This window comes from Camelina sativa, chromosome 9 (assembly GCF_000633955.1).
Source record: "Camelina sativa cultivar DH55 chromosome 9, Cs, whole genome shotgun sequence".
NCBI classification, from domain to species: Eukaryota; Viridiplantae; Streptophyta; class Magnoliopsida; order Brassicales; family Brassicaceae; genus Camelina; species Camelina sativa.
In genome coordinates this window covers 30,891,693-30,904,224 of record NC_025693.1, presented here as the reverse complement: position 1 = coordinate 30,904,224, position 12,532 = coordinate 30,891,693, and the positions used below count along the sequence as shown (strand labels likewise).

Genomic DNA, 12,532 nt, shown 5'->3' with positions numbered 1-12,532 from the left:
ATATTAGATCCCCAGCTAACGAGCGAGCTTTACACTTAAAATACAAGGACAGCCTAAAGTACCTGAATATCTCCATACAATTTCCATATACAAGACATGTTGCTGGACAGTTCACTACTTTCTTTTGCAGCTTTACGAGCATCCTGTAGTGAATTTGCAATAATCGTTCTCTCATATAGGTATATATTGAAATATGGATAAAAGCAGGAAAAATCACAAGAGTGTAGTGTTATTAACCTCCAACAACGAAGCTGCCCATCCAAATGCGCCCAAATTTATACATTCCTTTGACCAACTAAGCAATCCAGAAGCAAGACCATAAAGCACAGAAATATTCTGAGGCGAAATCTTCAACGCTTGCTCAAATAGCTCCACACCCTACACAAACACTATATGAGACTTCTGGAGCCACACAGACAAATTTTCCAAAGAGGTAATTTTAAATAGACGTGGTTACAAAGGTTTTACCTTTCTATATGAACCAAGCATCAAAAAGATATTGGCACTCTCCACTAATGTAAAAATTTTGGTCTCATCTAATTCAATGGCGCGCCCATACGCCTGTTGTATCATTGAGAAATAAAGTCACAATGAAAATCAACAAAAACTCAGACCACTTCAAGAAACTAGAAAGACACAAATTAAAAGGAAACAGTGTATTGTACCTTGATAGCAGCAGTAAACATTCCAAGTCGCTGGTAAGCCAGGCCTAGAGCCTGCAATAACAGACACAAGAAAAAGAAAAAAAGATTCTTGTCAAATTCGGTAACAGACTAATAACAATGAAACGAAAAAGTTAATAACTGGAGGAAGAAGAGGAAAGGACAATTACTTCCCACAAGTCTGACAAGGTAGGATAACCTCTAATCGCATGTTGAAGGCTCTGAACAGCTTCAGACCACTTCTTCTGATGAAGCTATAATAGAATTCATGGCAATAGATAAATTAGCAATCAATGTAATAAAACAAAAACAGAGAAGGGCAATTGAACAAAACCTGAATGTAACCCAATCTACAAAACGCCCAAAAAGCCTTGGGAGACCTCTCAGAAGCGTCACGGCAAACAGCAATCTCCAAAATCTCTTTCCCTTGCTTATCAAACAAATCGCACAAAGCTTCTCCGGAATCAGAATCATTAGGGTTTATCAACACTGCTCTTTGGTAACACTTAGCAGCTCGATTGAGATCAAGCGTCACACGCGAGTAGTAATGCCCTAGATACTTAAACGTCGCGGCATTATTCGGGTTCAACTTCGCCGACAACACAAAACGCTCCGCCGCTTGCTCCGATTCTCCAACATTATCCCACAGATACAAACCCTGAAATCAAATCATCAAAATTTCCAATTTTTTTCCAGATAACAAGAGAACCCATAAGTAAAAGGAACTAAATTTCATCATCAAAACAAAACTAAATTACGAGTTCGAACTGTAGAGAAGAATCATCTGGGTTCGCCTCTACAGACTTCTTAAGTTGCTCCAATTCCATCCCAATTCAGTACGAAAAAGATCGAAGATTTCGAAACGAGGGGAGAATTATTTTCAATCTGAAGTGAAAAAAAGTAAGAAGAGAATGATTAAACATGTGAATCTCTTCCTTCTTGTTTACTCTATCTCCCAGCAATTAAAAACCCTAACTTTATTTACCTCTCACCGGAAAACAAATCATCGGCGTCCCAGAGATACAAAACCAAGCTAGCAATTTTTTTTATTTGACCCTTGTAGTACTATCAAAATCAAAATCACGTCCTGTATTTTTCTTTAAATCTCATTAAACCCTGTAATAATTATTAGGCCCATAAGCCCGCTATTAAGACCCGGTTTGATTTATCGGTTTTATCTCGGTTATTTTCGTTATTAAATCTTAATTAGTTTCTCGCCTTCTCGGTTTATGATGATTACAAACAAAAACACTGGTTTTACAATTTCTCACTGAAAATGATTGTAATCAAATTATTTAATTACATGAGGAGGACAAAAAAAAAGTCTTTTGAATAAAAAACATCACGTTTTATTTTTTTGCTCCGACCAATTCACCGGCGATGACATACCGGAAACTCAAATTTTCCGGTAGCCATTCAAAATTTTTAATCTTCTTCTCCTTCAAACATTTTTGAGCAATTTTCCTAGCATCCTCTGGTAAACACTGAGCTGTTGCTTCCATGAGCTTAGACACATCCATTGACATGTCTTTAACATAATGCTGAAAGATCTTTGGCAACAAAATCTTTGTTCCTTTGTAAACACGAACGTTACTTCTGATATACTCTTGCTTAGCTTGTCTTAGATCCCTGAAGATTCTATCCGCGGTGTAAACTCGAACCTAGTGAACAATTAATGATCTATTACTGTTAAATGTTAATGCCACATTTAGACTGAAATCAATTAGAGTTGAAATGGTTTCATAGTAATTGTTACCGTAGGATCTGTGAATGCTCCTGAAGAAATAGCGAAATGAGCTAGAGCCTCGGGGTATTCCAATGCGTAAATGTGTCTAACACTACAAGTTTTAGACTTTCTTGAAGGTGAAAACAGCGCTTGGAGTAACTGCAAAATGTAAAATTGAAAGTGAGAAGTTTACTATATGTGGTCAAAAGTGAAAATGAAAGTGAATTAGCAAAAAGGAGACAAAGATGAAATGGTTTACAGGTGATGGTGATGTGTAGTGAGGTCTGATTCCTAAGATTGAGCTTTGGATGATAAAAGGGTTAATGCGATAGCCGCCAATATCATAAGCTGCCTGTGGTAATATAACAGAGAATTGCTTAGTAAAAACATCAAATAAGTGTAGCTCTGCTAAAATGATAGAGATGTAACCTTCAAAACCGAATTGTTTCTTGCGCGGTTGTGAGTTCCATAAGCTAAGTAAGCCTGCAAAGAAGAAGATTTATCAGACAAGAAAATATAAAAGAAACATATTAAAAAGAGGTTTAAGAGCTAGTTCACTTACATGCATCACAAGAGCATTGTGAATGTTGATCCAAAACGCGAGCTTCTCTTCACGTTTCATTCTACTCGGATCAACTTTCTCAAGATTTTGAACCAGTGATCTGCATACCAACAATGTTCATATATCAATCCCAATTACATGAATGTAGATTGTTACCACAAAACCATATAAACTTTTTACCTGAAGTTTTGGAGCATAAGAGCAGCGTAACTGAAACTACCATCATCTAAGTGTACTCTAAGAGCCTCTATCACAACAACACCACAAGGCAAAACATTGCCTTGATCTTGACAGTGATTCAGCAAATGATCCTCACTCGCGCAATTCAAGCTCCATTTATCATCATTATTAGATTTGGAAGAGAAAATAGTTGAGGCATTGGACAACGATGAAGCCGGGGAAGCAGGAAAACAAGTGGTGTGATTGGTACTCGTTGAGCTTCTTGAAAGTGTACAATACACAGAAGAAATGCATCTCATGATATCTTCAGAGAGTTTATTCGGGTTTATGAGGTTATTATTATGATCAACTATACAAGATGATCCTAGAAGCTCTCCAAGACTCTGATTACCAGTTACTACTCTACTCCCTTCCTAAAAAGGAAAGAAAAACACACAAAAAAAAAAAAACAGGTTAAGTTTTTATTTATAATGATATGTTTAAGTTGCTTGAGTAAAGAAGTATTAGATTACCCTTGAAGATAAGGCTTTTAAGCTAGTGTTGAAACTCCGAGGATATGAGATTGGTTTTTGGTAAGGCTGATAATGAGTTAGTGATGGTGAAGTAGTGACAGAACGAGATAAGGTTGTAGCAGAGAGGTTAGAGTAGGAATTAGGAAGTTGCTGCTCGAAAGATTTTCTGTAAAGAGATAAGAGATATCGTTCCATGTGTAGAATCTCTAACTCAACTGATGCAATCTCCTTCTTCAATTCTTCTGAAGACTGTTGAAAAAACAAGAAAAAAAAAAATCAAGAATCAAGAAAGCAGTAAGAACAAAGATTTGAGTGTTAGAAAAACGAACCTTTGGGATCAGACAGAGATTGGAGTTTTGGTGGGTTATTAAAGTCTTCTCAATAGGTAAAATCTGCAATTTGGAGGAAATTAAAAACATCTCTTCACTTTCATGTTAATGAAAAGTTTGCATCAAACCATATAAATAAAACACACAGAATGAAGAAAAAAAAAAGCAGAGAACTTTTCTTGTTATTTGAAAGAAAAAAAAAAAAACCTTTTTTGCTCTGTTTTTGGGAGAAATAAAAAAAGGGAGGAAAATGAAATGATTTTGGAGACCGTACAGATATGCTGTCGGAAGAGAAACTTGAAGGTGACACATCAACTACACTCTGCAAAGCCATGTTCTCTCTGTGACTGTTCCTACAGAAACACAAGAACATTGTAACTTTGATTCAAAGTTATTATTGATAGATGATGCAGGTATACTTATGCAAATTGAAATCATTTACCTCGGAGAGTATGAAGAAGAAGAAGTGGGAGAGGAGGAGGAGGAAGAAGAAGAAGATGATGATGATGATGATGATGATGAATAAGCACAGTTCATCAGAGCCATCATTTTCTCACACTTTGAAAGCTCTCAAAGCTAGAGAACAGAAGAAAAAAAAAGAAAGGTCCAGCCTTTTTTTTTTGCACCAAATCTTAAGTTTGGTTATGTGACTTCAAAACCTGAAAAGGGGATAATGACTTTGTAACTTTCCGGGAAAATGAGCAAGTGACGAAACCGACATTTTTTATTTTCCCCGGGGATTCAGAATTTAGCGGGGTCAAGTTAACTCTGTTTTTTTTACTCCACTTACCTTTTCATTATTATTTTTGTTAAGATCTGAGTTCTATACTAGTATATATTTTGTATTTATATATCTGTCAATGTCCTCTGTTTTCATATTTATGGCAATGTTTTTCTCGCAGTGTAATTCCATTACTTCCACAGTCCCTTTGCATGTCTATATTTTACTCATAAGATCAGACCTCCAACAATATACTAATATAAATGCAATAAACAAATTACAAACTAAGAAGATCATTATTCATTATGATTAAAAGAATTCTAAATGATGAAGTTTATGCGGATTTGGTATAATCAATATGTTGCTCTAAACTGTCTAGTAGTGGACTTATTAGTAGCTAATAAACTGGTGAGATTATTGAATGAATGTAATATTACATGCAAAAAAAAATACAAGTGATTAGCTTATACTGCAAACAGAGTCACCAAAAACAAAATCTGAAAATTAAGCATACTTACTATAAGTAGTAGAAGAGAAGTGAGCTACTACTCCTACTACTATGCAATTAATGCATTTGAGCTAACTAATAAACAATTCACTAAAAGTAATGGGGACATAATTACTACATGAGATGCATGAGAGTTGACAATGGGGTCATGAAAAAATACCAAATAAATATGTTCCGATTACACCCATACCATACGATATACATCATCGACATTATTTTAACAACCCGAACTTTAGATCAACCTGAACTTGGTTATTAGCAAACACCAATTATAATGTGCAAACTCAAACTTCAGATGAAGAAAAAAAAAAGATACTTATGTAGGAATTAATGACAACCGATCATTGATATAAGTATGAAACTAATTAAATGAAATTTTTTGTAAGAAGGAAGAATCTAAACAAACAAGTATACGACTAGAAATGTGCATCCGTGCCATTGCATGTTAGTGGCCATAAATGCATAACCACGACAGCTGTCCCCATAAATTATGATGCCACCCTGTCCATTTTTGTTATTTTTATTTTCTTAGTACTTTTTTTTCAGTATCCATTAATTACTGCTATTAATACGGGTTTAGAGTTTATAGGACTTTAAAAGAGTACAACAATTCATTAATTTAAAAAACGGGTAAAGTCATACCCGTTTTAACTTCTCTTCGTACTATAAACGGTTGGAGTAGAAGAAAACTCATGAATTAGATTGTAGGGATGTTATATGTACTATATAGTATTTTATAAAGAATTAGATTTTATATTCGCTTTGGTTTTTTTGGTATGTTTCTACGTATTTACATTTGCATTCCTATTTTATAAATGTACTCTTATCTTTCCAATATTTAGTGATGTTTAACATCTAATTTTATATGCAAATGGTTGTATAAGGTCGAATGGTTGAAAAAATTGAGTTGAAAAAAAAAAGAAGAGATTTTGTATGAATGAATCAGTTTGAATTTGTCATGAATCTAGACAACGTTTTAGATCATCTATGTCGCAGACATAAACACCTTATATTGATCGGTCTAACATTTTGCAATCCTATGCTCTAAAGGAAAGATGAACCTTTTTTCTTTATCTAGCTCATTCTCAATAAATGGATATTCATTTATATATGTATATAAAGTTAACTTTGTTCATTTCTCCTTCTTCCACATCATCATCCACCTAATCATTTTTTTTTATATAAAAAATACTATTTTTAATATTCATTCATTGCATATTTATTACTTATAATTAATAATAGTAAAAATAAATAAAAAAGAATTAACTAAAATTAATTAAATTTTAAAATAGTATAAACAATAATATAATATTTTAGCAAATAATAAAATAATAACTATCTATAAATGAATTAAGTAAAAATAAATGAAAATTTTAAAATAGTAAAAATAATATTATAAATTTGTTTTAGTAATAATGTTATTATTAAAATTATAACCAAAAAAATGATTATATTCCAAAATTTAGAATTGGTTAACGAGTTTTAGAATGTAAGTAAGATTTTAATGCATGGTGGAGTTTAAAAACCAGTTATGTAATTGTATTTATAAAAATCTAAACATGAAAATAAAATTGAAGTGAAACATTAGTTTCTAAGAAACATATACCATAAAGATTTATTATTAAATTTTACTTATAAGAAAGAAAAGATTAATTACTTAACTTAACTTAAATTAAAAGTTTTGATCTAAAATAAAGACATTGTAAGGACACACTTTTTTTTGGGAAAACTATGGAAAAGAATTTTGAAAAAAATAATCTATCTAAAATATAAAATCAATAGTCAGGAAATATAGAAAAAATGATATGTAAGCCGTCACAAAAGTGGCATATGATTTGTGGAGCATATCTCATAAGGTATATTATTAGCTGGAGCTACAATTTTATAATATGATATAAAACATATATAACAAATATAATATATATATATATATATATATATCAAATGCTATTAACCCAAAACATTAACAAAAACAACATATTTAAAGTACACTATGTCTTTTTTGAGAAGACGGAGCTGGTGTTGCATCACAAAATTAACATCTTAAAATAACATATGAGATTTTAGAAAAATATGTAACTTAGATTAGTGAATAGATATTCATTGTGGGGTTTAAATGTTTCACCATTTAAGCATTTTTGACTTAGTCGGAAATTCTATTATGACAGATGATGCATTTGGACAACCTCATTGTAGCAACTGTTCATGAAACTTTGTATATTCTCATTTAATATAGGATATTGATATGTTTAAATAATCTATATAATTATTCTCGACGATATTATTATGAGACTAGACTATATATGTAATATATAGATTAGTTAAATAAGTACGGCATTTATATAGATTTATCTTTTATCTTCAAATTATATTCATATTCAATGATTCTTATTGATAAAAAATTTAACTAAAATCTCACGTAAAATCGCAAATAGATATAACAAATAAATATTATCTTCAAAAATATATATGTTGTATATCACTGAGTAAAGTAAGTTTACTATTTAAATAGATTTATACTCGATTTATACTCAAAAGTTGGAATGATTATATTTGAGCTTAACAATTTCTATTGATAAAAAATATTTATAATTAAAATCTCGCGCGTGCGCGGGTACAAATTCTAGTTAAGAATAAAATCGAGAACATCTGCTCAAACAATTGGGAACAACAATTAACATGTTTTACAAAAAGATTTGAACACACTAAATTAGCATGTCATTCTATTAAATTTTAATATAAAATCTATTAATTTCATTAAGTTATTAATTAAAAATTTATTAACGATCTATTTTAGAGACAAAGAAAACAATTATACAATATTAAATATGAATTCATTTTTATATTTCTCTTAATATTTAATTTATAATAATATAATATTATATAATGTATTACATGTTTGAAAGGAAGAAGAAAACCCAAATAAAACTTGAGAACTTATATTAAATTTTGTACGAATTTTTTTTTTAATAAACTAACAAAAGGTAAACATGATAATAAAAAAAAAGATTGATATGATATATGAGAGTCTAGTTTATTTTTTATTATACAAAACTCATATATCAAAATATTTTACTTATGTTTTGCTTATATTTACATACATATTTTGTTTATTTTTTTGTTAATTTATTTTTCATATTAAACAATATATGTAAGGTGTTACGTAAATGCAAAATAAATCGGTGAAATTAGTTGAATTGAAAATACCTAATTACGCGTAATACTTTTTGTTTTATTCAATACTTAATAATATTAAACTTTGAGTAAATAAACAAACTTATCAACGGTAAGGGAAGAGCCAACTTACCAAACGAGGGAGACTTGCTTGAGACCTCCGTTTAGGCTTACCAAAGGGTTCACCTGAGTTTAGTCGACGAGAGGGACTTGAATGAAGTCAAAGAGGAACAAAAAAAAAAAGTTTGAAACTTATGACGATGAATCAGAAAGAAGTTGTTCCCTCCATTTTTGTTCTTCAATGAGTTATGATATGAGTTATGATATATATTTTCTTGTGTAGTGAGAGTTGAGGGATAATAACACAATTCATAAAAATATATGTGAGAGCCTTAAAACGCGTGTGGCGTCCATCTTTTAATTTAATTTCATGCTAATATTAAAGTGATTATTTTTTAATCTGCGTGTTTCACTCAAAACATCTTATATTTTGAAATAGAGGGAGTATTAAACTTTGAATAAATAAACAAACTTTTAAGTAAAATAAAATGTCAGTGATATACATATATATATAAGTTTCTACCAATATCACAAATTAATAAAAAAAAAAATATAAAACTAAATACATCTAGTACTTACATATACGTACGTGACAACAAATCATGAAATCAACAATAAAGAAAAAAAAACAAAAGCCTAGAACATTGGTCGAATAACTTTTATCAAGTTGTGATAATTTTACAAGTCATATTTTACGTAAAGAGTTTCCATTTTTTGTTGTCTTGTCACAGGCAACATATTGGTAGGTAAAGAAAGCCTATGGTGATTCAGTTTCATATTGAATATCATTTTATATTTGCCAGTTAATCACTCATACAAAATTATAATTTATATTACATCGTTGATGTGAGATTCATAACAAATTCAAACTGAGCACCCTTTATTTTGATTTGATAAGCAAATCGAGTGGCTCATAGTTAGAAAACCCATCACTTGACCACCACCTTTGAATGCCAACTGTACTTTTTTTCTCGCACACGTCATATGCCAGTGATAATATTTCATACAATACAAATAGTACTAGTATATATTTTTGGGCATGTGTGATATCCTATCTGAGATTTTCTAGCCATCTAAAGATAGCTGAAATGAGATCACGAATGTGAATGTCCAAAATGTTTTCTTTATACACGTATATGTGCGTGTACAGTATATACATAGATGATTGTGTTATTAGCCTAGCTGTGACCAAAGACAGTGATAGAAACAAGACTGAAGAATACTTAAATGATTGAACAAATTTATATGAGAAAACTGATTTTGAGTATTAAATTCATTTCAGAAGAAAATGAAGATAGAGGTGTGGACCAAATGAACCTTTCATTTTCAAGTTTAATTAATTTGGGGCTTTCCTTCGCACCGAATTTTATGCCACACACATTAAAATCGAAAAGGAAACTCAGGCACGTTGGGTGACCCATTTTAATAGTTTTATGTACCCATTTCTAGATTTATATAGTATTACATTTTATTTTTTTCTGTACTCATATGATCTTCTCATAGTCGAATATATAAAACATAAAATAAATGAACATGTCTATAACAACTGGCTAATTTTACCGGCAATGGTACCATAAAACACATGAAATGCCAGCTTAGAGTAACTTCATTTATAACCTGTGTTTCGCAGAAACAAAAAAAAAAGTATATATAAAGTAGGAAGCAGCACTAGCACCTTACTAATTTGTATACTCGATCTCCTTAATCACTTCGTATTACTAGTTTATTAAAATATCCCCCACTACTCGACCTACTTTAATCACTTAGCACTAGTGTATTGATACTATATCGTCTCATTAATCACAAGTATTTTCATAAAGTATTGACCAAAAAAACATTGAATTTTGAAGAGCTTTCGCATCAACTTGCAAACTCTGTGATCATGTCATATTAGAGTTACTACTTCAAAACCTTAATTTTTAGGGGATCGGCCGATAAAACTCGATCGTACAATACCTTAACCGGTAGCCGGATAGATTTCATATTGAGAATTAGCTCGTTTTGACACCCAAATTTTCGCAAAGGAATTCAAAACTATTTCATAAACTATACTATATGATTCGAACGAATTACATTATATGAACAGTTTCAGTTTTGTATCTGCATATATATAATAGTACTAATCTGCAATAACGTCAATACCGGCGCATGTATTCTTGCATGATCGCTATAGTTCGATCTGACACGTGCTATCTCAAATTCAGTGCCATTGTAAATCACATATTTTTGTAATATACATAACAAGTCAATTATTTAAATAATAATCCTTTTTTGTCAGTTTAGCCAAATCACCATTGTGTAAGATTCAGATATAAGATGCACGTGTGGAAGCATGATGATTTTCTAACAAATGGAAAGAATCACTGATAATAATTGTTTATCAACTAAAAGTTACATAGTTAGTTTTTTTTTTTTTTTTCCTAATCGCCGATCACAGGCTGTGGGATACACAACCGCAGACCAAAATAATCGACTGCATCACAAATGGGCCCTTTTGTTCAACCATAGATCAGCCCATCATCCAATTGGGGTTTGTATCAACTAGTCCGTCTTTCTCTGGCATCAAACTCCGTTGAACCATAGAATGTGAGAAAGAACAAACAAAAATAAAATCACACGTATATATATCGTCGTAAAATTTTAGATCATCAGAATAAGATCAAACAAAAACTAGCTCTGCTATATTTTTGAATATAATTAGCTCTGCTATATTTTTGGATTGATCGCGATATATATAGTTACGTTATAATTATATACAAATCATGAGAGAACCAAAGCTAAGGGAGCATAAAAACATATCAATCAGACAGCGTGAGTCTCAGATCCCTTGCTAGATGTCACGATTCCTGCAAGCTTTTGTCATTTTATGAGACGTGGGCTTAAAATTATATATGTGATAAATAATTCAATGAATGTATGTGTGTGTAATATTTTAAAATCGGAATATCCACACCGCAATCCATATGTTTATAAATACAACCGTTATATTAATTCCGTTGTGGCTAAAAGAAATGAGTGTACATACGTTTCTATCTTCATAAATCAAATTAATGTTATTAACTAGCTTATAATATCATATATGACATGTACTGAATATCATATACTAGTGAAGGAGTAATAGATTAGATTGAATCAATGATTTAGAGAATATGTGTAAAGGGCAAAAAATTCCTGATATGATGGGAAGCAGTAGTGCTGGTTTGGTACCGAACCAGACACCGGAGCTAAGCTAGATTGTTCGGTGGTTGCTGTTTGGGCGCACATTGCTTTCAGTTGTCCCCTTGATCAGACTCCTCCAATGCACGTGAGTACTGTCCACGCGCCGCTGGCCCATGAGGTTAACTCAGTTTTGGAAGAAATTACAAATGCAAACTGGCAGGAGAGGAGTCAAAGCAGGGACACACCATTGCATTATTATTGATCATGATGTCTATCGAGTGTCAACGTTATCAAAGATTCAAAGTCAAAGTGTTTGAATGGTAATCAGTCTAGTTAACCAAACGGTAAATATTTGGTATAGTCATTAGGCCATACCGCATATTTTAACTATTTGTAAAATTTTGTTGCATGGTCAGCATGTTACTTTTGTTTAGTAATTCTGCTATTTTCACTAAAATTAACTTTTTATTAGGTACTTTATTCTGCTATTTCATTCATAGATTAACTTTTGGATAATATTAGTAGATAGCACAAATATGAAGAAAAATAAAAAAAAATACCATAACAACATTTTTTTATAGTTAAATACCATAGGGCCCACGTTTTTTTGGAGTAAAAAGACACAATCACCCTTTTTATTTTATTGTTAGATAGAAAGAGTGAAAGATTTGGTGTGATTTTTAAAAATAACATGTAATATTTATATTTTACATGTTATATTGAACTAAATAACGTTTAGTTGTAAATCCAAACCGACAAATAGTCTCATTTTAATTGTAAAATCTAAACCCTAACCATCTAATTTCGTTTTAATTGTAAAATCTAAACCCTAACCATCTCATTTGTGAACCCAAACCGACATATAATTTCGTTATAATTGTAAAATCTAAACCCTAACCATCTTATTTGTGAACCCAAACCGATATATAGTTTCGTTCT

The 12,532-nt window shown here is 31.2% G+C and overlaps 1 protein-coding gene and 1 pseudogene across 2 annotated transcripts; both read right to left on the bottom strand.

Moving 5' to 3' along the window:
- LOC104713329 overlaps window positions 1–1,655 on the bottom strand; it is a 7,350-nt pseudogene extending 5,695 nt beyond the window's left edge.
- LOC104713328 lies at window positions 1,882–4,755 on the bottom strand. 2 transcript variants are annotated; one of them, XM_010430424.2, is made up of 10 exons: window positions 4,414–4,755; window positions 4,246–4,324; window positions 3,972–4,034; window positions 3,643–3,891; window positions 3,131–3,543; window positions 2,951–3,050; window positions 2,818–2,871; window positions 2,648–2,740; window positions 2,419–2,547; window positions 1,882–2,323 (listed from the first exon to the last, which is right to left on the bottom strand). In XM_010430424.2, the coding sequence occupies exons 1-10, from the start codon at window positions 4,518–4,520 to the stop codon at window positions 2,012–2,014; spliced, it is 1,599 nt and encodes a 532-aa protein (XP_010428726.1). In that variant the 5' UTR covers window positions 4,521–4,755; the 3' UTR covers window positions 1,882–2,011. The 2 variants fall into 2 exon arrangements, with proteins under 2 accessions (XP_010428726.1, XP_010428727.1); XM_010430425.2 differs by having other exon boundaries at window positions 4,246–4,318.